The sequence below is a fragment of the Dama dama genome, chromosome 3 (assembly GCF_033118175.1).
Source record: "Dama dama isolate Ldn47 chromosome 3, ASM3311817v1, whole genome shotgun sequence".
NCBI classification, from domain to species: domain Eukaryota; kingdom Metazoa; phylum Chordata; class Mammalia; order Artiodactyla; family Cervidae; genus Dama; species Dama dama.
This window is the reverse complement of record NC_083683.1, coordinates 58,511,626-58,530,947: the sequence shown is the minus strand read 5'-3', so window position 1 is coordinate 58,530,947 and position 19,322 is coordinate 58,511,626. Positions and strand designations below refer to the sequence as shown.

Genomic DNA, 19,322 nt, shown 5'->3' with positions numbered 1-19,322 from the left:
TGTGGCATTCTGGCTATAGAGACCCAGATTGAAGAAACCTTTAAAACTATATGGAGCACTTACAGTTTTTTCTTAATAGTTTTAATAATACTAATTTTTGCATTTAACTCATAAATTTTTAATCCAGTTTTAAGTGTAAAATTCAAAATTTAAGTACATAGAAAGCCAATTCTGATTTTGACAGTAACAAATTTTTGCAGTCTATTGGTTTCTTTTATCAGCTGGCTTCACATAGAACAGAACAGGAGGCTTTGTTACTGTTCTGCTTCAGGTTTTACTTTCTTCCACCCTTGCCTCCAGACCCTTTCCTGAGAAAGCAAATGAAGGATGTTGTTATAGTCATAGGAGCAAAAATGAGTATGATTGTTGAGAGAAATATAGTAAAGGAAGTGGAAGGTGGAAGAATGATCAGCGAAACGGGGTGTATGTGGAAGCATGAGAAGATTAGCAATTGAAATGATAGTTCTGGCTATCGGCTTTTAATTTTTCAACATTATTGTATGTTTAGTAGCAGCCTGGATTGACCAAGTGACACTTCAGAATTTTAGTTTTTTGCATTTAAAGTTTTGTGTTCTGATATGAAGTACCATATTCCATTGTTTCTCAGATGCACATTTTTTTCATATTTAAATATCTCTGAAATTAGGATGCATATCATAATTTAGTTAGTGAGGTTTTTTCCCCTCCTAAATGAACCGTGAAGTGACAGTGTGCCTCAGTGCCATCTTGTATTCTGAAATCTGGTTTATACACTTCCGTAAATTTTACAATTATTTTTTTAAGTCATTTTTAAGTAAGTATATTTTACACTAGGAAAGTTGTTTCCAAGTCTTACCCTAAAAATAAAAATTTGTGAGTTAATACTATTTTTAGGTATTCTTAAATAATACATGCCAATTTTAAACTCCATCTTAGAGGACCTGAAGAAGTGTATTCAAGGTTAACACTTACTCTAAGTTTATAGTTAGAATTCATAATCAAGTAATTCAAGAGAGATTACTTTTTAAGGTACTATATAAGCTATTGATATGTATTGTTGTCTTTTTATATAATGCCTGTTTAGAATTCAGCGTTCATAAGCTGCAGTTTCTTTAAAAGCAATGGGTTTGAATTATTTTATCTTTTACCCTTCATAATTTTAAATTGTCACCTGACTTGGAATGTAACTGTTTTCTATGAACAGAGTTCTTGAGTTGTTTCTTTCTGAGATCCTTCTGGTTATGAATATTAAGAGGAAAATTAAACTGAAAGAGGGGGCAAATAAATTGAAAATGGTTATAATACACTAGATGAGACAAATCAAAGAAAAACTATAGTGCATACTAACAGTAAGGTAGAAAATAAATTCTTCAAAAATTAAGAATATAAGATTGTTAGAGTATTAGAATAATTAACACATTGAGAAGAGATCAAAGTAATGATTAAAATAGGCAAAGTAGAAATGTTGGATTAAATTTTAGTTTTTAAAAGGAAAGGAACTGATATTTTAAAATTCAAAATGAACAGATATTTTATTTATTCAATTTATTGAGCGCCTACTGTGTAATAGGTAATATAAACTTCTGGGCTTTGTGTCATATTCTCATACATTTCACTCACCAGACATGGGATCTCTACATGTATCCTCCGTTCTCCACCCTACTTACACTCTAAACTGCAAAACACACACACTCACATACTCACATGTATACACATTTCTGTATGGAATAGGCCAGATAGGCCAAAAGTATCCTTAGGGATTCTGTTTCCATTGCTCGTGCCTCCAGTGTGATTCAGACCATTTGCAGGAGGCACTATCATTATCACACCAGTGTTATAAATGAAGTTCCAAGCATTCCAGATACAACCTCTGTTTTTGAATATAGTGAAAAGAGCAATTTTATCACAACAGTCTCCCCTCTTACTAGTCAGCAACGTATAACTTGAGGACCATCTTTCACAGGAGAAATAACGTACAACCTTACTCCTTATTATCTATCTTAAGCCTCTAGGATTTGGGATTTTTATTATATAGTAGGTACATACTGCTTTGCTGAGTTGTTCATAAATTCTTTCACACGAAGTCAATCCACAAATATTTATTGTACATTTACATATACCAAGTACAGTGCTGTACATTGTTGAGGAAGAAGACACTGTCATTTCAAATTTTATTATAGTTAGTAATAATCTCTTTAAAATGTCTGTAGAGCAGTAACTAGTTTGTCTCTTCTTATTTAGATGGAAGTGAAAATGTGACAGGATTGGACCTTTCAGATTTTCCAGCATTAGCAGACCGAAACAGAAGGGAAGGAAGTGGTAACCCAACTCCATTAATAAACCCCTTGGCTGGAAGAGCTCCTTATGGTAATTAATTAAGCTTTTTATTGATGGCTAGTGAAAATTTTCTGTTATACACACACACATATATGTGTATATTTGCTTGCATGTGTGTGTACACACATGTATTTTCTAATCAGAGTAATGTAGTTTTGTCAGAGTTGATAAATGCAAAGTGCTTTTTCTTCCCAGAATACCATGATAGCAGAGTTAAATGGGAAAGCTTAATTTGTATAGAAACCCCAAAAGGAAGTCTTCATTGGTATTCAGATGTTATTTTCTTCTGGCATTTCTGCCTTAGTATACCTTAATAATCTATGGTTTGCCTTTGTTCAGTTCGTCACACTTTTTTTTTTAAAGAATACATGCTCTTATTCCTAGTAATTAATAATGACTAACCATACACTGATGATTTTTGCTAAGCCAAGTTTCTCAACCTCCACACTACTGACATATGAATAGATAGTTTCTTGTAAATGAGAGACTGTCCTGTGCATTACAGAATGTTTATCAGCATTCTTGCCCTTTGCCTACTCAATGCCCAGTAGCACCCCCACCCTTATTCCCACCCTTTCTGCACCGCCCCCCCCACCCACCGTGCCCCCGGCCATTGTGACAACCACAGATGTTGACACATGTCTCATGGGAACAAAAAATCGCCTCCTGTTGAGAACTACTTATGGGTCATGTATATATAGTTTATGTAGACTCTTGGTCACCACTGTACCCTTTTTCACTATCTTTAATAAATGAGAGATTTGGCTAACAGAGGCTAAATGAACTAGACATGGAAATTATGTAACAACAATGTAACCATATTTTTTTGTATCCTTTGCACATAATTGGTAGAATGTGATAAAGACTAATAGCAAAAACACTGAACTTAAAGGGATAGTTTCATCAGTTCTAAGATACTGTTTTTCTCATTTTCAACCAACATGGGTTTATGTTACTTTCAGAATATGAATACAAATAATAATATGTGAAGAAGGGAAAACTTTATTATTCACTTTCAAATGTTTCCTAATTAGCTTTCCTCCCCACCAAAAAAAGCAAAAATGATCTGCCCTGGAAGTTGAGTACCTAGCTACTTGATTCTCAGTTCAGACTCTAATGTTTTTAACCTTTCCTCATAGGTCCATTTTTTCATCCCTTTAATCATTCCCGTTGCTCTCCTTGGACCATCTCTAGTTTCTCCATATCGTTCTTGAATTGTGGAGCCCCAAACTGGATATTGTTCTCCAATAAGGGCCTGACTAATGCCAAGTATAGTGGGAGGATTACTTCCCAGTTCTTGCATGTTTTACATCTATTACATGGAGTCCAAGAAAATCTGAAATAATATGGAGTTGTTTTATAATTGATTGCAATTTGCTCACTCTGTAAGTCACTTTCAAGTAGAATACTGACATTTTCTTTAAACTTTATTCTGTTCATTTGCTATTTGACAATTAACTGATTTTTATAGTAACTAGTCAAATATTTAAAAGCAAGCTTTTAAACAAAAAATTTTAATAATTGTTACCAGTATCAGACTGTGTTTTTTCAGCATCTATGTGTGACATTAGATTAGAATTATGGGATTACCACTTATTTCCCTTGTATTATTTTGTGTATTTTAGTTATTAATCAATTATATAAGAATTTAGTTATTCATTGTTATCCAGAATACTAATTTTTTGAAGTGTGTTTTCATAGCATAATAAAAAACAATTCCTTTTGGTATATTATCATGAGGAAAGTTAACTTTTTATAATTTGTAGCAAAATTTCATAAATACCAATTGCAGTTCTCTGGATTATTTTCATTATATAGTTGGAATGGTAACAAAACCAGCAAATGAGCAATCCCAGGACTTCTCAATACACAATGAAGATTTTCCGGCATTACCTGGTTCCAGTTATAAAGATCCAACATCAAGTAATGATGACAGTAAATCTGTAAGTAACTGAGAATTATCTGTGTGAGTTACATAGTTTTTTCCCTTCAGATTTCTCTTATATTAATAGTTTTATAGTCTATATTAAGGACATATTAAATGCTATTAGAAAATTATTTATTTTGAATATCTGTAGTAATCTAACTTCTGAAAACTGTGGAAAACCTTTGTAACTTAGAAGATAGCCTATTTTTCTCCTATTTCATATAGGTTTGCAAATTTCTGTTGAACTTCTCAGAGTTAATGTAGACTTTTATTGTAGTCCCTGTCAGCTGGATCCCATGAAGTTTGATATTATAGCCTTCTAAGGAGCTGTGTTTTTCTTGAGTAAGTTTTCTCCTTGAAGAATCTTTATACACATTTTTATTCCTGTGTTGATTCAACCAACTCAGCTTCCTGTTTCTGACTTAACAATTGTGTTTATTTCTTCCACATTTCAATGAAAATAGTGCTTTTTGTGTGTGTGTGTGATGGAAGGTGTATATTGTTAAAATAATTGATACAGAAGATTATTGGGTAAGAATTAAAATAGATATGAATTGTAAAGATTCATATATTCTGATTTACCTTGGAGGTTTTTTTGGTGCTATTTTAGGTAATATACTGTGTTTAGTTTGTCTTCTAAATGAAGGTATTGAGAAATATGACTTCAAGTGTATCCTGTAACAAACAGTTCTAAGATACAGAGATGGATTTTTTGGTCTGTGACTGAAGATCTGAGATAAATAAAAATATTTTCCATATATTTCTTGTCCTTTAAATACTCAAAGGTGTATAATACAGGGTTTATTTGTATACCATGGGACAGTTGTGGAGACAAAAAATTTCATGTAGAACTTGAAAAACTGCCAACTTAAATATAATAAAAAAAATGAGTAAAAAAGTATTACTTTATGAACTTGAAATTTTTACACTTAACAGATTTTAATGTCACATTTAATTTTTTTTTTTCATGTTAGAATTTGAACACATCTGGCAAGACAACTTCAAGTACAGACGGACCCAAATTCCCTGGAGATAAAAGTTCAACGACACAAAATAATAACCAGCAGAAAAAAGGGATCCAGGTGTTACCTGATGGTGAGGCTCTGTAGAATATATCAAAGATATTATAGAATTTATTTATTTATTTCCTTTTTCCTAAAAGATAGAAACGACTATGTTTTTCTTATCCAGGTCGGGTTACTAACATTCCCCAAGGGATGGTGACGGACCAATTTGGAATGATCGGCCTGTTAACATTTATCAGGGCAGCAGAGACAGACCCAGGAATGGTACATCTTGCATTAGGAAGTGACTTAACAACATTAGGCCTCAATCTGAACTCCCCCGAGTAAGTTGTTTTCTTTTCTTCTTTATTTGTGTATAATACCTCCCTACAGTTTTTAATGTATGTGTTCAAATTGTATCATCTTCTGCCAGTCATAGTTGCTGGTATCTGCTGACTCTGGGTCATCCCCTCTTAGGTTAGTTGCTGGATCACTCTTTATAGTAATATTCCTCTTGAAATTTGGCAGTTTCTATATACACATATATAGTCTTCCCTAAACCCTGAAATCCCAGCTTCTTGAATTTCTCTCCTCCAGAAATTTTACCCTTCATGATCCCTCAGCTGCTCACCTCTAGTCACCCCTTTGACTTGGTCATTTTTGGTAACCTCAGTTTGTCTGTAAGATGGTCTGTGACGCCATGCCACTTCGTGTTTTCCATTTTCTGAGTTGTTTTTGTCTGTCTCCCTCCCAATCCACCATCCTCAATCAGAAAGTAAGTTTCATGTGGTTGATGATCTTTGTTATGCTTGCTAATGTATAAGCACCTAGTGCCAGGTATATAATAATAGATACTTTGTAAATGTTTGCTGAATTTGAACTTTTGTTTATAATAATTACTTTTTTATTGGCTATAAAAATGGGCAAGTAATTTTACTTGAAGACATAGTATTAATGAGCTTAAAGCATTCTGAGTTTGAAGTAGTAATTTATATATACAAATGTGCATATATGGATGTATATTTTTTAACCTTGTTTCAGTTTCCTGCTGTGTAAGTCATAGTAAAACCAAGAAAAGAAATTGGAAGTTTGAGGATGCGCATCTTAATATATTAAATCATTGTTTTTCTTGATTTCCTAAAATAAAATTAGAAATCTCTTTTTCTACTTTGGACTTCAGAATGGTTTTTTTTCCCCTTATTCAGAAATCTCTACCCCAAATTTGCATCACCCTGGGCATCTTCACCTTGTCGACCTCAAGACATAGGTAGGATAACCTGTTTTTGTTTAGACCTTTAAAAAATGTATTTGTAACTGAGAATCAGTTAATAAGGCTTTTTTCATTTTATTATCCAGACTTCCATGTTCCATCTGAGTACTTAACGAACATTCACATTAGGGATAAGGTGAGTGTAGTTTATTATTCTACTCAGTCAGCATGAATTTATCTGTTTTTAGGTGCTATATGACAGCATAGTTTTTGAAATAATTAGCAGTAGTCTCAGGGGTATGTTTTTGTATGTCCATTTTGTTGTATGTAACAATTTAATTTCTATTTTTGTTTATAATCTTATGTTTTGATGAGGTCTGGGTTATATTTTTTTAAATATTTTAAAAACAATGTTAGGACCAGTAAAATCTTTTTTATAATTGTTAATAACAGGGTGTAACCATAACCACAGTTGATGGGAACAAAGTAACATGGAAATTTTGATAAATTTCCTCCTGATATTTTCATTTTATGTATGTATCAATGAGAAAGATTTTTCCTTATGAATACTACAGATACAATGTTTTTAATGAAAAAAATATATTTTAAAGCTATTATCTTTGACTTTTTTTGGTTCATTTTCTATTTTTAATTACCTAAATTTCTAGTTATAGATAACTGTTAAGAGTTTACAGCTTTAATCTTTTTATTATTATTCTAAGAAAGAAAACACTTCTGCCTTAGGGGACTAGATTTTGGTCATGTGAAAGGATACGTATAGTTTGTTAAAAATTATATATTTGTGTTATGTGTATAAATATGTATAATATAAATATAAATAGTGTCCTGCATCTGTACCATGCAGTTGTGTAGTCAAATGGATGTTGACGATGCAGATAGGCAAGTAAAGAGAAACATGTATTTGTCAATGTCTTTTAATACTTGAGTAGATGGAAGACAAGAAGTATGAGGTAGAGCTAGTTTTTTTCTGTTTATGGATTATGTGATTTGCTGCCACTTCCACGATAACACTCATTTATGGCTCCAGTGACTTGAGGGTTGCAGAACCTTTTCTCATAACAATTTAAGAAATAATGCTTTAGGATAATTTGTCACATTGAAGACTGTTGCTTGAATGGGGATAATATGAAAGGAGAGAAAAATGACATTCAAAGAATGTGTAACAATAACTAAACAAACATTTAAATACAAGTGTAGATAAAGAGATAAAAAAATATTTCTTTTAATGTGAAAATTTGAGACTGTTGAGCTTGTGTTTGATAGTTTGTTAGGCAGTTGTTTCTCCTCTGTGGAGTGACATGTAGAGTAGCCATCTTTTGGTCATCCATTTAAACAAAATAAAGAATGTATCCCGTTGTGATTTTTATACTTATCTATCTATGTTGTGCTGAAAGTACATAACCATTTTGTGAATCACTGTCAGATGTAAATTCAGTTAATATTTAAGGCTTGTATGTATCAGGCACTCTACAAAGTGCATTCACATTATCACTTAATTTCAGTTACATTTTTAGTAATCCTTGTTGGTATTTTTATACGTTTTATAATTGAAAGGTCAGAGACATTAAAGAACTTGGATATGGTCATATTAGTAAGTAATGATACTAAGACTTGAATGTAAGTCCTTTTTTTCTGAACACAGTGTTCCACTATTATTGCCACATTGATTATTAACAGACTCTTGCGTAAGACAGCATTAGAGCTTGCTCAGAAAGTTTTATATAGCTTTTTCCTCCTGTTAATACATAAAATAGATACATCAGAAAGAATTGTTCAATGAGTTTAGTCATTCAAATGATGAAACTCCCCTTTAAAATTGTATAACTTACCTCTGTAATCATGTAATGGCAGTTATCTGCTGCAAAGAGGAGTTTCTGTTTTATCTTTACATTTTTACTTTAGTGGAATTAGTTATATGTTAGGATTTTCAAACTCATTTTACATTTCAGAATAATTTATCTTTTCCAGCTGGCTGCAATAAAACTTGGCCGATATGGAGAAGACCTTCTTTTCTATCTCTACTACATGAATGGAGGAGACGTATTACAACTTTTAGCTGCAGTAGAGCTGTATGTTCAAAGTATTTTTAAAAACTTTTGTATTATGATAGACCTTGTTTATTCTAAGATTTTTTTTAAATGACAATGGCTGTAGTTTTTGTCTTTGTTTTTAGAACAGAAATATTCATCAAGAAATTTAAGTTGTTTTGCTTTTAACTGTATACATAAAAAGCATTTTCAAACTTAAATAACCCTAAATTTGTAAGAAGTCAGGATCAGCTTGATTCGTGCATTTGGTAAATCTGATTTTTATAAATAAATGAAGTATAAGATATGGTTCATAACTGTGGGTCATCTTTCTCCTTGTGGAACCACTTAATGCTATTGACAGTGAATTTCATCATTTATTATATATATTGAGCATTATAGGGGCAAGGCACTGTGCATATTTCTTGTGTATTTTGAAGTGTTGATAAAATGAACTCCATAGTTATTACCAGAAGCCTATTGGCCAACTTAAATAAACTAGTATTAAGAAATTGGTCCATTGAATAGATTGTTTTTCTGAGCATTTCTGTTTTTACCTGATGCTCTAAGAATAAAAATTTTGTGTCATTTTTTTATGTCCAGTTGGTAACATTTTGTTAGCAATAGACTATTAATCGTGTTTACTATAAAGTGAATTGTTACCAAAAACTTTATGATGTAATGATTGGGAGACCTTTTTATAGAGTTAAGTATTTTATATTATTAACATTTCTACAAATGGCATTGGATCAGATACTTTTAAAATGTAAAATTCACTGTGTTGGTAATAAATTCTTTTTAATTTCTCAATTGAGAATTTGGTTTTTTCCATGTTTTCCCTCATTTTTTGTAAGATAGCATTTGTTACTTCTTCCTTTTGATTTACTCCATACGTAAATAAATTCATCAGTCATTCATTCATCCATCACTGGCAGTTCTGTCTCATATCTTATTTATGTCTAAAAATATATAAACATATATAAAATATATGTCTAAAATAACTCCTCATTGTATTGATAGGAAGGAATTTGTTTGCATGGAGGTTTGTTCTACCAGAGACATTTTTTGTGGTACATTTACCTCCTTTGGATGTTACTTCCCTGGTTTACAGGTGGTGTAAACTGTCATTGATTCTCATGTGAATATTAATGGATATCCTTTGGGCTATTGAGAATTTAGGATCAATGAGATCTGAATAAAAAATAAAAATAATAGACTTATTAAGAATTTTCTAAATATTTTTAAATTTGAAATTAGTTACAAATTTTATGTGAATTTAAGTAATTAATTCAAATAGGCTTTGCATTTAGTTTCTTACAAAATAACACAAATAGTTGAGATTTTTGTTTTAATAGATATCTCAATTTTTATTGAATATTAAGAACAAAAAAGGAGTGAAGTTTCTGGAACACTGGATCTTTTTTTGGTCTGCCAAAGTTTTTATCACATTGCTCATAGAGCTTTTAAGATCTCATTTTGTTTGCATAAAAAATTTCTTCAGTTAAATAAAGATATGTGTATTAATTAAAGAGTATGGTTTTGGGATAAATTTTAAAAGTCTTTTCCTATATTTATTTTACTAGATTTGTATTTAATATAACAATAAAAATCAGGGTGAAGAAGCATCAATATTCATATAGTTATTGTACTGATTATTTTCTGAAAACTGTTTTACAAGATGTAGAAAATGTTTGATATGAGCCAAAGGGAAAAATTAATTGTCTTTTTCTCTTAAAAATTGAAGTTTTAACCGTGATTGGAGATACCACAAAGAAGAACGAGTATGGATTACCAGGGCACCAGGCATGGAGCCAACAATGAAAACCAATACATATGAGAGGGGAACATATTACTTCTTTGACTGTCTTAACTGGAGGAAAGTAGCTAAGGTATATTTTTTTCCGTGTGCAAATGTGTAAATGTATAAATCTAAATTTTAATAAGAAGTGTCCTCTTTTATCTGTTTATATGTACATCCATTCTAATAATGTGCCAGATATTTGCTGAGTCCATTGTCTCCACCTCCTTGGCTTGTTTTAAATTCTCTGAGAGTATCTGGAAGTAGTTTAGGAAAATGATTGAACTTGGTAAGAAATTTTGTAATTTTTCACAAGCCTTGGTGACATTTGAAATATTTTTGTGTCTGCTCAGTTGTAAAATAAAGATACCCTCTTGCAATCCCGGTCATGTATTCTTATATTATTATTATTTTAAGCAAATGTGAGATTTTTTTCCTAAAACCAGTATATAAATAGACGTAGACTTTTTAAACACTTGCACTCATTGCAGGAAATATGGTTGAGTTTTTATTTGCAAGTAAATATAAAGAAAGAAAATTGCAAGCATTAATCATGATTGGTCCTTTGACTAGGATGTGAAATAACTGAGGGGAAGAGGCCAATGGAAAAGTTGTTTTGGTTTGCAACTTTTCCTCACAAAAACACCTTTCTAACTGTCCCACATGCAGTTTTCATCAGTGCTGTAGCATATTACACATTTGTGTTTAGTTCCTTATGTATATACTTACTCTACCTAGTAGAAAATATCGTTCACAGTGTCTGATTTCATAACTTCAGGATTTCTCTGAATGCTCTTTCCACCGACAAATCTAAGGATTAAAAATTAAAGAGTTAGTTTTGTTGGTTTTGTTAAATTTAAACAGAAAAAACTATTTCTTGACTGTTCATTGGATACTTTTTTAGTGTTTTTTTAAATCAGCTTTACTAAACTGAAGAGTAAAACATTTTTAAAAGATAGTATAAGATGCTTACCAGATAATTATTACAAAATTTTACATCACTAAAAGACTTCGTATAAAACGTGAAAAAAAAAAACAGAAAAAGTGAGCTCCCCCGCCCCCCCAAAAAAAAGATGACGACAACACATATGAAAGGTTAAACCTTTTCTCATTATTATTATTTTTGGGTATTTCTCTAATGATAAATGTCATTGCTTCTCAGTCCAAGTCTAGATACCACTCTACACTGTACTTGAGTTATTTTAACAATTCTAATATGCACCTCTTGACTTTAAAAGGTAGATTCATGACCTATCCTTTTAGTTAAATACAAATAGTTAATTACAAATAGTATACAGGACATTGTGTATATTACCTGTTCTTTAATAAATATAGTGAAGTAGAAAACCATAACTCTTGTATCAGGATTTGAATTTAACTCCTGTTTCTGCTGTTTATACTTTGACCTTGTACCAGTTTCCTTTCCAAACCTGCTTCCTTTCCCTGGTGGCTCAGACGGTAAAGCGTCTGCCTGCAATGTGGGAGACCTGGGTTTGATGCCTGGGTCGGGAAGATCCCCTGGAGAAGGAAATGGCAACCCGCTTCAGTAATCTTGCCTGAAAAATCCCATGGACGGAGGAGCCTGGTAGGCTACAGTCCATGGGGTCGCAGTCAGACATGACTGAGCGACTTCTCTCTCTCTCTCCTTATCTTTTAAATCAAAATGATTTTTGCCTCTTATCATCATGTAGATTAATTGAGATTACACAGGCACACATGTACACTGAGTGCACTGCTTGGCATACATTAGGTATTTGATATAGGAGAGTAGTTTTGGTAGTTTGTTGTTGTTTTTATCAGTGTTATTATTACAAATTATCACCATAAATCCAAGATGGAGAAATTCTGATTGTTGTTAGGTCAGCAGTTCTAGCTTGCTTCAGAATTATCTGGAGGCCTTGTTTTATCATCTGGCAGGTTGCTGGGCCAACCTGCTTTGTTTCTGGTTCCAGTAGGCCTGTGGGTGGGACATGAGAAGTTGCTTTGCTGGCAAATTCCCAAGTGATGCCCATGATAGTGCTGGTCCTTGGCGCCATAGTTAGAGAACCTGCTTCTGTGGGAGGAGTATCTGTGGGAGGGGAAAATTCTGATGGTAAATAACTGAAGTTTGTTCTGTTCATTGAAGCTTTTTGCTCAAGATCATAAACTATTCCAAACATATGCAAAAAGAAATAGATATTTGCATCAGTAGATGTGTAATTTTAGTTGAATTTTAGTTTGAAATCAACTTACATGAAAAAAAAAAATCAGTTTTCCAGAAAGGGAAATAGTCAGAAACAACTTAAAGATTAATAAGTCCCCTAATTTCCTCAGGTAAATGTCATTTTAAAGAAAATTATATGTGTGTGTATATGTAAAGTAACAATTTTACCCAGCTTTGTCTGATCTCTCCTGTGCAAGTTGAGCATTTGCCTTAACTTTTACCTTTAAAATTTTTAGCCGTGAAGTTGAAAAATAAAACTTGAGAAATATCATTATTAAGCTATTTTGAGAAATCTTTCTTAAAGTAATTTGTTGGCCACTTGCACTGATATTCTTCAACAAAATTATTTTCATAGTGATGAAAATAAGCAGAAATACTGATTTCTATCAAGTATTAATATGCAGCTCTCTTCTTTTGATTCTATTTAAAAAATTCATGGACTTAAAACTTTTATGTTATATTCACAGAATAAACTTTTCACAGAGGCTTCTGGGTGTTTTTTTTTTTTAAGGATGTTTTCACTGTTTTTCTAGAAATTGGATTAGGAATTAAGAATCCCATAGTATATTTATTAACAGACTTCATCAAACTACAGAAAATCCATTGATGTGCCATGTCCCAAGTCAAAGTCCCCATCTGTAAAGTGGTTGTGGTTTATTATTCACAGGTAAAGAACATGAATTTAATAGCATCAACTGATAAGAAGCCTTCTGTATGAATTAGTATTATAAGTTAATAGCTTGATGTTATCATGGTATTATTGAAAAGTATTGACCTGATCGAGACCGTAATCAGGTTTTCAGTCATACTTAATTTCTCTCTTTCACTTCTGCAAATCACTTAATATTTTCAGAGAACTGAAGAACTATAATTTCAGGTAAGGGATTAGATTATTTAAATCAGCAGTATACTTTCTCCACTAAAATTTTCTGTGAGTTCTAGGATACAGCCCCATTATTTATATAAAGAATTTCCTATATGTCAATAATTATTTTCATAAAAATTTTGACACTGTAACCAAAAAAAAGAACACACACAAAAAAGATTTGACATCATATTTGCTTATTCTTTTCTAGATAATCTGTTTGTTGACACACTGTGTGATCTCTCCCATGTAATTAAGTTGGAATTATTAAATATCCTATTTATTTAAAAATTTGTTACAGTATATATAGTCTTAATGAGCAAGATTTTTTAAATAATTTTATCCACATAAAATTTTTAGGTGAAAATCGCTTTCTCAAACTATAAAGACTCAAAGTGTCAGAATTCTTTCAGGCTGACTTTACCTTATGGATCCAACACTGAGTAGGATTTTAAATGTTTAGGATCCTTTAGCATATCATAACCTACTATAAATGTGATTTTTAGTACCTAGAAGTCTTTCTAGTCTTTAAACCATTTAACTGTCATCTACAATTCTTTTTTTCCATTAAAGCAATTATATGCATAGACCTTCAAATACCTAATCTTAGAATATTTATTTTAAGTGTTCTGTTCCTAAAACGAATGAAAATTTATGTTCATTTATTCACTAGCCATTAATTATACCCCTGCTGGGAGCCTGGCAACTCAGTAGTATTCTCAGTATTCTGGGCAGTAGATAGTGATACACAAAACAGACACACTTCTTGCCCCTACAGATGATACAAAAGTGTGTGTGTGGTGTGTGGGACGTGTGTACATGTAAGATAAACATGTAAAAAAGATATGATCAGTAAAGTTAGGGAACAAAGAAAAAGTGTGAGCTTTATGTCTTTTAAGAAAAATAAAAAGACATAGAAGATGAAAAGATTTTAAAAATGAGACCAGATTTGATCTCTTTAATTTCTGAATCTCTGATATATAAAGTCTTTGAGATTTTAATTATCATATTTACTCCCTAGGTTTAGACTGATCTTCTAATATGATGAAGTTACTCTAGTTTAAATTCTGATAATACAGTGTAATTCACTAGTGTACAATGATGAGGACAGGACAATGGAACAAAATTTTAATTTCTATATCTTAGATAGTGGAGTATATGATTTGTCAGCTACAAATACACTTTTTACCCAATAACTACACATATTTTGGAACTAGTTAGCCAATTTTAATTTCTAAAGAATGATACAACAGGAAGATACTTTCTCTACTAATTTAGATACTTATCTTTCGCCAGGTAATAAATTCTTTTAAAACCTAGACAGGACATCCAGAGAGGGAGAGGTGCCTACACAAAGCATTAGGGAGGCTGTGTTGAGTGTGATGCTACTGCTGGTGTTTGCTAAAGTTTTACTGATAAGCAAATAAGCTCTGTGCCTTAGTTAACTCTAAAGTGAACTTTTTAAAAGTCATCACAGTGTGCCATCCTTTCAGACATTTGTCACTGGAATGATTTTTTTCAACATTATTTCTGGATAGGAGTGTAATTAAGTAGTTTTGGATCTTGGGCTAAAAATAATGTGTTATACTGGAAAAATTATGGACTTTGGTGTCCTACAGGTGTGGATCCTAATCCTTGATCTGCCAGTTATTGTATGACTTGGGCAGGTTACTTATGAGCTTCATTTTCCTCCAGTGCAAAAATGAAAATAGTGATGTCTACTTTACAGTTACGAAGATGAGAACAAAATTAGTTCTGTCTCTAATTTTGACACATACTAGGCTTCTGATACCTGCTATTTCTATAATTCTTATTGTAATATCCTAAAATTTTAAATCTTTGGTTTTATAACTCATGACCTAGGTTTTCATTGTAATAATGAAATTTTCAGTTAATAATGGAAATATCTATTGTGGAATTAATTTGAAATAAAACAGGTAAAATATATTAAGCCATGGTACTGACATTACTTGGCTTTCTTTAGTGTGTAGTACATATAATGGTTCATAATGTTTTAAATGGAATTAACCGAGATGGCTTGTGCTACCTGAATTCAGGTTGTAGAATTAATAATTTTAGAACCTCTGGCCTTTTGGTCTTAAAAAGGTGTTTTTTTGTTTTGTTTTGTTTTTTAATATACAAAGTTATATTCTTCATCTCTCTTCTTGATCTTGGGGAAGTATGAAGAATTTGCTTTATCATTCTTAAATTTTAAAGCTCATGTAGTGTTTTGAAAGTTTAATTAAAATGAGCTATATATAGTTCATCTTCAAATGTGCCTGTAGCAAAAGCACTGTCAGTTTTGGGGTGGCATTTGCATCTTTTCAGGATTTGAGGATTGTGAAATGAAAAGTCTGGAGAGGTGTGAGTTTTCCCCAGTTAATGAGCTTAAAATAACTTTAATGTTTGTTTTTTTAAAAACATGCGATAAGACAAATTGAGAAATCCTTTATTTCTAAACTTTTTTCATGAAAAAAAAAAAGGTTTTTAAGTTTTATACTTCACTGAAGGTAGCTTTACTTTAAATTATAATTTTTAATAGTTTTTATTAGCAATACAGTAATTGCTCCCTTCAAACTTTTATTTTTGAGCAAAAAAAAAGCATAAAATTTCTGTGTCATAAAATAGATGCTCATGACTAGTCTCTGACTTTTATGTGGAAAGTCTACATTTTTGTATATATCAGATAGAAACTACAACACATTATTTTTCTTCAAGCTAAATTTTACTTACTGGGGAAAAAAGAGTTGGTATGTCTTCATTCACATACCTTGTAGGTATTTTATTTGTTCATATAGTAAATAAAATATATTTTGACAAAAATCTGAGATCAGAGGGAGAGGAAATCATCTAAATCTTTAAATTTGGTTTTATAGGAGTTCCATCTGGAATATGACAAATTAGAAGAACGGCCTCACCTGCCATCCACCTTCAACTACAACCCTGCTCAGCAAGCCTTCTAAAAAAAGACTTCCCTTTTCTTGGGGTATGGCTGTCTCAGCACAATACTCAGCAGAACTGCAGAACTGATGTGGCTCAGGCACCCTGGTTTTAAGTCCTTGAGGATCTGGCAATTGGCTTACGCAAAGGGTCACCATTTGAGGTCCTGCCTTACTAATTATGTGCTGCCCAACAACTAAATTTGTAATTTGTTTTTCTCTAGTTTGAGCAGGGTCTGAATTTTTTTTCATTTATTTTCTTTTTTTTTTTTTTTTTGCCAGCAGACAGACTTGGGTCTGTAAAGACAAGCAAGTACACTGACAGAAGTTTACCATTTAGTTTCTAAAATGTAAAAAAAGAAAACCCACAAGAGACTCAACAGAATTAGACCACAAAATTTGCATTGTTCATTGTAGCACTATTGGTAATAAAATAACAAATGTTTGTGCATTTTTATGTGAAGATCCTTCTCGTATTTCATTTGGAAAGATGAGCAAGGTCTGCTTCCTTCATTTTACTTCCCCTTCTGTTTTTGAAAGGCAGTTTCGCCAAGCTTAACGCAAGAATATCTGACTGTTTAGAAGAAAGATATTGCCACAATCTCTGGATGGTTTCCAGGGTTGTGTTATTACTGAGCTTCATCTTTCCAGAATGAGCAAAACACTGTCCAGTCTTTGTTACGATTTTGTAATAAATGTGTACATTTTTTTTAAATTTTTGGACATCACATGAATAAAGGTATGTATGTACGAATGTGTATATATTATATATATGACATCTATTTTGGAAAATGTTTGCCCTGCTGTGCCTCATTTTTAGGAGGTGTGCATGGATGCAATATATGAAAATGGGACATTCTGGAACTGCTGGCCAGGGGACTTGGTCGCCCTGTGCACTCAAGGGCCAGATTTTCAGCAGCCAAGGACATCCATACCCAAGTGAATGTGATGGGACTTAAAGAAGTGAACTGAGACAATTCACTCTGGCTGTTTGAACAGCAGCGTTTCATAGGAAGAGAAAAAAAAAGATCAATCTTGTATTTTCTGACCACATAAAGGCTTCTTCTCTTTGTAATAAAGTAGAAAAGCTCTCCTCACTGCAGTGTTGACTTTGATTTGAAATTGTGAACTTATTTCTTCAACATGAAAAAATAGAGAAGAAAAAGTTTTAGACAACTGAATGGTATGACTGAACAATTTAAAATGCAGTCTTTTTTTTTTTTTTTTGCTTTTGACAGCTCATTTAATGGAACCATATACCATTTCATTTGCAGGTTGAAAATTTAGACATTCTTAGTGTTAACCAAGTCTAAACAAAACTATTTTTTAACTGAATAATAACAGCATTAGAAATAAAACTTCTGAACACTCCGTACACCCAATCAAAACACTCTGCTTTTGTGAGTAGTATATAAGAAATTTAATAGACCTTTGAGATATATTTTAAATAATATACAAATTAAGCCAAAGAGGAGTGGAATCATCTTTCCCTTCAGTTTGCTTGCCTGGTTATTTCACATACACATTGGTGGATTCTTTTCCATTTAAAGATAAATATTGAAGTTATGAAAGCAGAACTAGAGATGGAAATTTTTTTTTAAGCAATGAGTTTTTATTCTTTAAAATTTTCATTTTTAAGCTATTTTTTTCTATGAAGAATAAACATTTATTGACATTGACTAAATCATGTTTGAAAATGAAACACATAAACTTATTTGTATATCAGGAATATAAAATGACTCAAGATTTACCTTTTCCTATATATTTTGAGATATAAGAAACTGACATAAAAATATCAAGACTTTATAATCTTTAGATTTAAACCAAAGCATCTCTTCTGTAGGAAAATGGTACTTATGTAATTTAACTTCTGCGCAAAAAAAAAAAACTTCACAGAACACATACCTAATTTGACATAAATAAGAATTAAATCCAGAAATCAATTTCTTAAAAGCAGATTACATTTTTTTTTATAATAATATACTATGTAAAATGTAAGTTTTCCTACATAATCAAAAGAAACAGGTAGAAAGAAAAAAATGGAAGGGGATCTTTTATTCTTGCAAGTTATAAACATAACAAGTGTTACCACTATCACGATTGGGACTCTGAATAACTCACAAAAACAAGATAGCTCATCAAGTGGCTCTCTACTTGTTTGTTTTAACTGCCATATGCAAAGTTTTAAGTGCATATTTTTCCAGTTTTCTGAGTTCCTTTTTACTCTGAATCATCAACATGAGAAAATTCTTACATGTAAACAAACTTTTTATAACTTGTTGATAGCAGAAATTACCATGTTCTTGACTTCAAATCCAAGTTTTAAAATTCTATCTGAAATCTTTAAAATACTATATTAAATTCTTTAATATAATACACTGTTATATTCCTTGGTTTTTTAATTTATGGTTACATATGGACGGAAGTTGACCTAAATTAATATTTCCAGTTGCCTTAGATTTAATTCTATTAACTTTTCCCTCTATAACTAGTGACACATTTGTTAAGTTTTGTGATTATACTATAATTGGCTTTCTGAAAGAAAAGCTACTTAATAGTTGCAAAGAAAGTCCTTTCAGCTGTTTACTCTCAGATATATTCCATGCTGCTTGTGGTGATACTGCTTGTGGTGTGTAATATGATAAATTTCACCTTTAGGGATTTTTCACTGCACAGATAGTTTTCACTGGATACAACATTTTAATTAAGAAATGAAATTTTAAATTCTCACAGTATGTAAATTTTTCCAGTTTCCATTTATCTGGTCTTTTTTGCCACTGAACTTGGGACACAGTAGGTGCTTGATAAATACATGTCGATTGGTATAAATCGATAGTTCCAATTTGAAAATAAAACAAAGCAGTGGGCTTTGAAAAAACTTTTCGGCCGTAGTTCCATTTTTAAAAGAATCTTTTTAGGCATTTTCAATTAATTCTCAAAACTTTCAAATTTTTCCCACTCTAGCTAATCCTGAATCTTTCTTCATTCTGAAACCATAGATCTTCCATTCTC

At 31.7% G+C, this 19,322-nt stretch overlaps 1 protein-coding gene across 8 annotated transcripts in view; it reads left to right on the top strand.

The window, feature by feature from the left end:
* The window catches only part of CNOT2 (CCR4-NOT transcription complex subunit 2), a 120,165-nt gene extending 102,758 nt beyond the window's left edge, over window positions 1-17,407 (top strand). For all 8 annotated transcript variants that reach the window (XM_061130012.1, XM_061129984.1, XM_061129976.1 and 5 more), the window contains 9 exons: window positions 2,221-2,346; window positions 4,135-4,259; window positions 5,218-5,338; window positions 5,435-5,591; window positions 6,453-6,514; window positions 6,604-6,653; window positions 8,447-8,547; window positions 10,250-10,394; window positions 16,248-17,407. In XM_061130012.1, coding sequence (XP_060985995.1) covers window positions 2,221-2,346; window positions 4,135-4,259; window positions 5,218-5,338; window positions 5,435-5,591; window positions 6,453-6,514; window positions 6,604-6,653; window positions 8,447-8,547; window positions 10,250-10,394; window positions 16,248-16,334 — 974 coding nt within the window. In that variant the 3' untranslated portion in view covers window positions 16,335-17,407. The remainder of the gene's footprint in view (window positions 1-2,220; window positions 2,347-4,134; window positions 4,260-5,217; window positions 5,339-5,434; window positions 5,592-6,452; window positions 6,515-6,603; window positions 6,654-8,446; window positions 8,548-10,249; window positions 10,395-16,247) is intronic.
* Window positions 17,408-19,322: the final 1,915 nt, after the last annotated feature.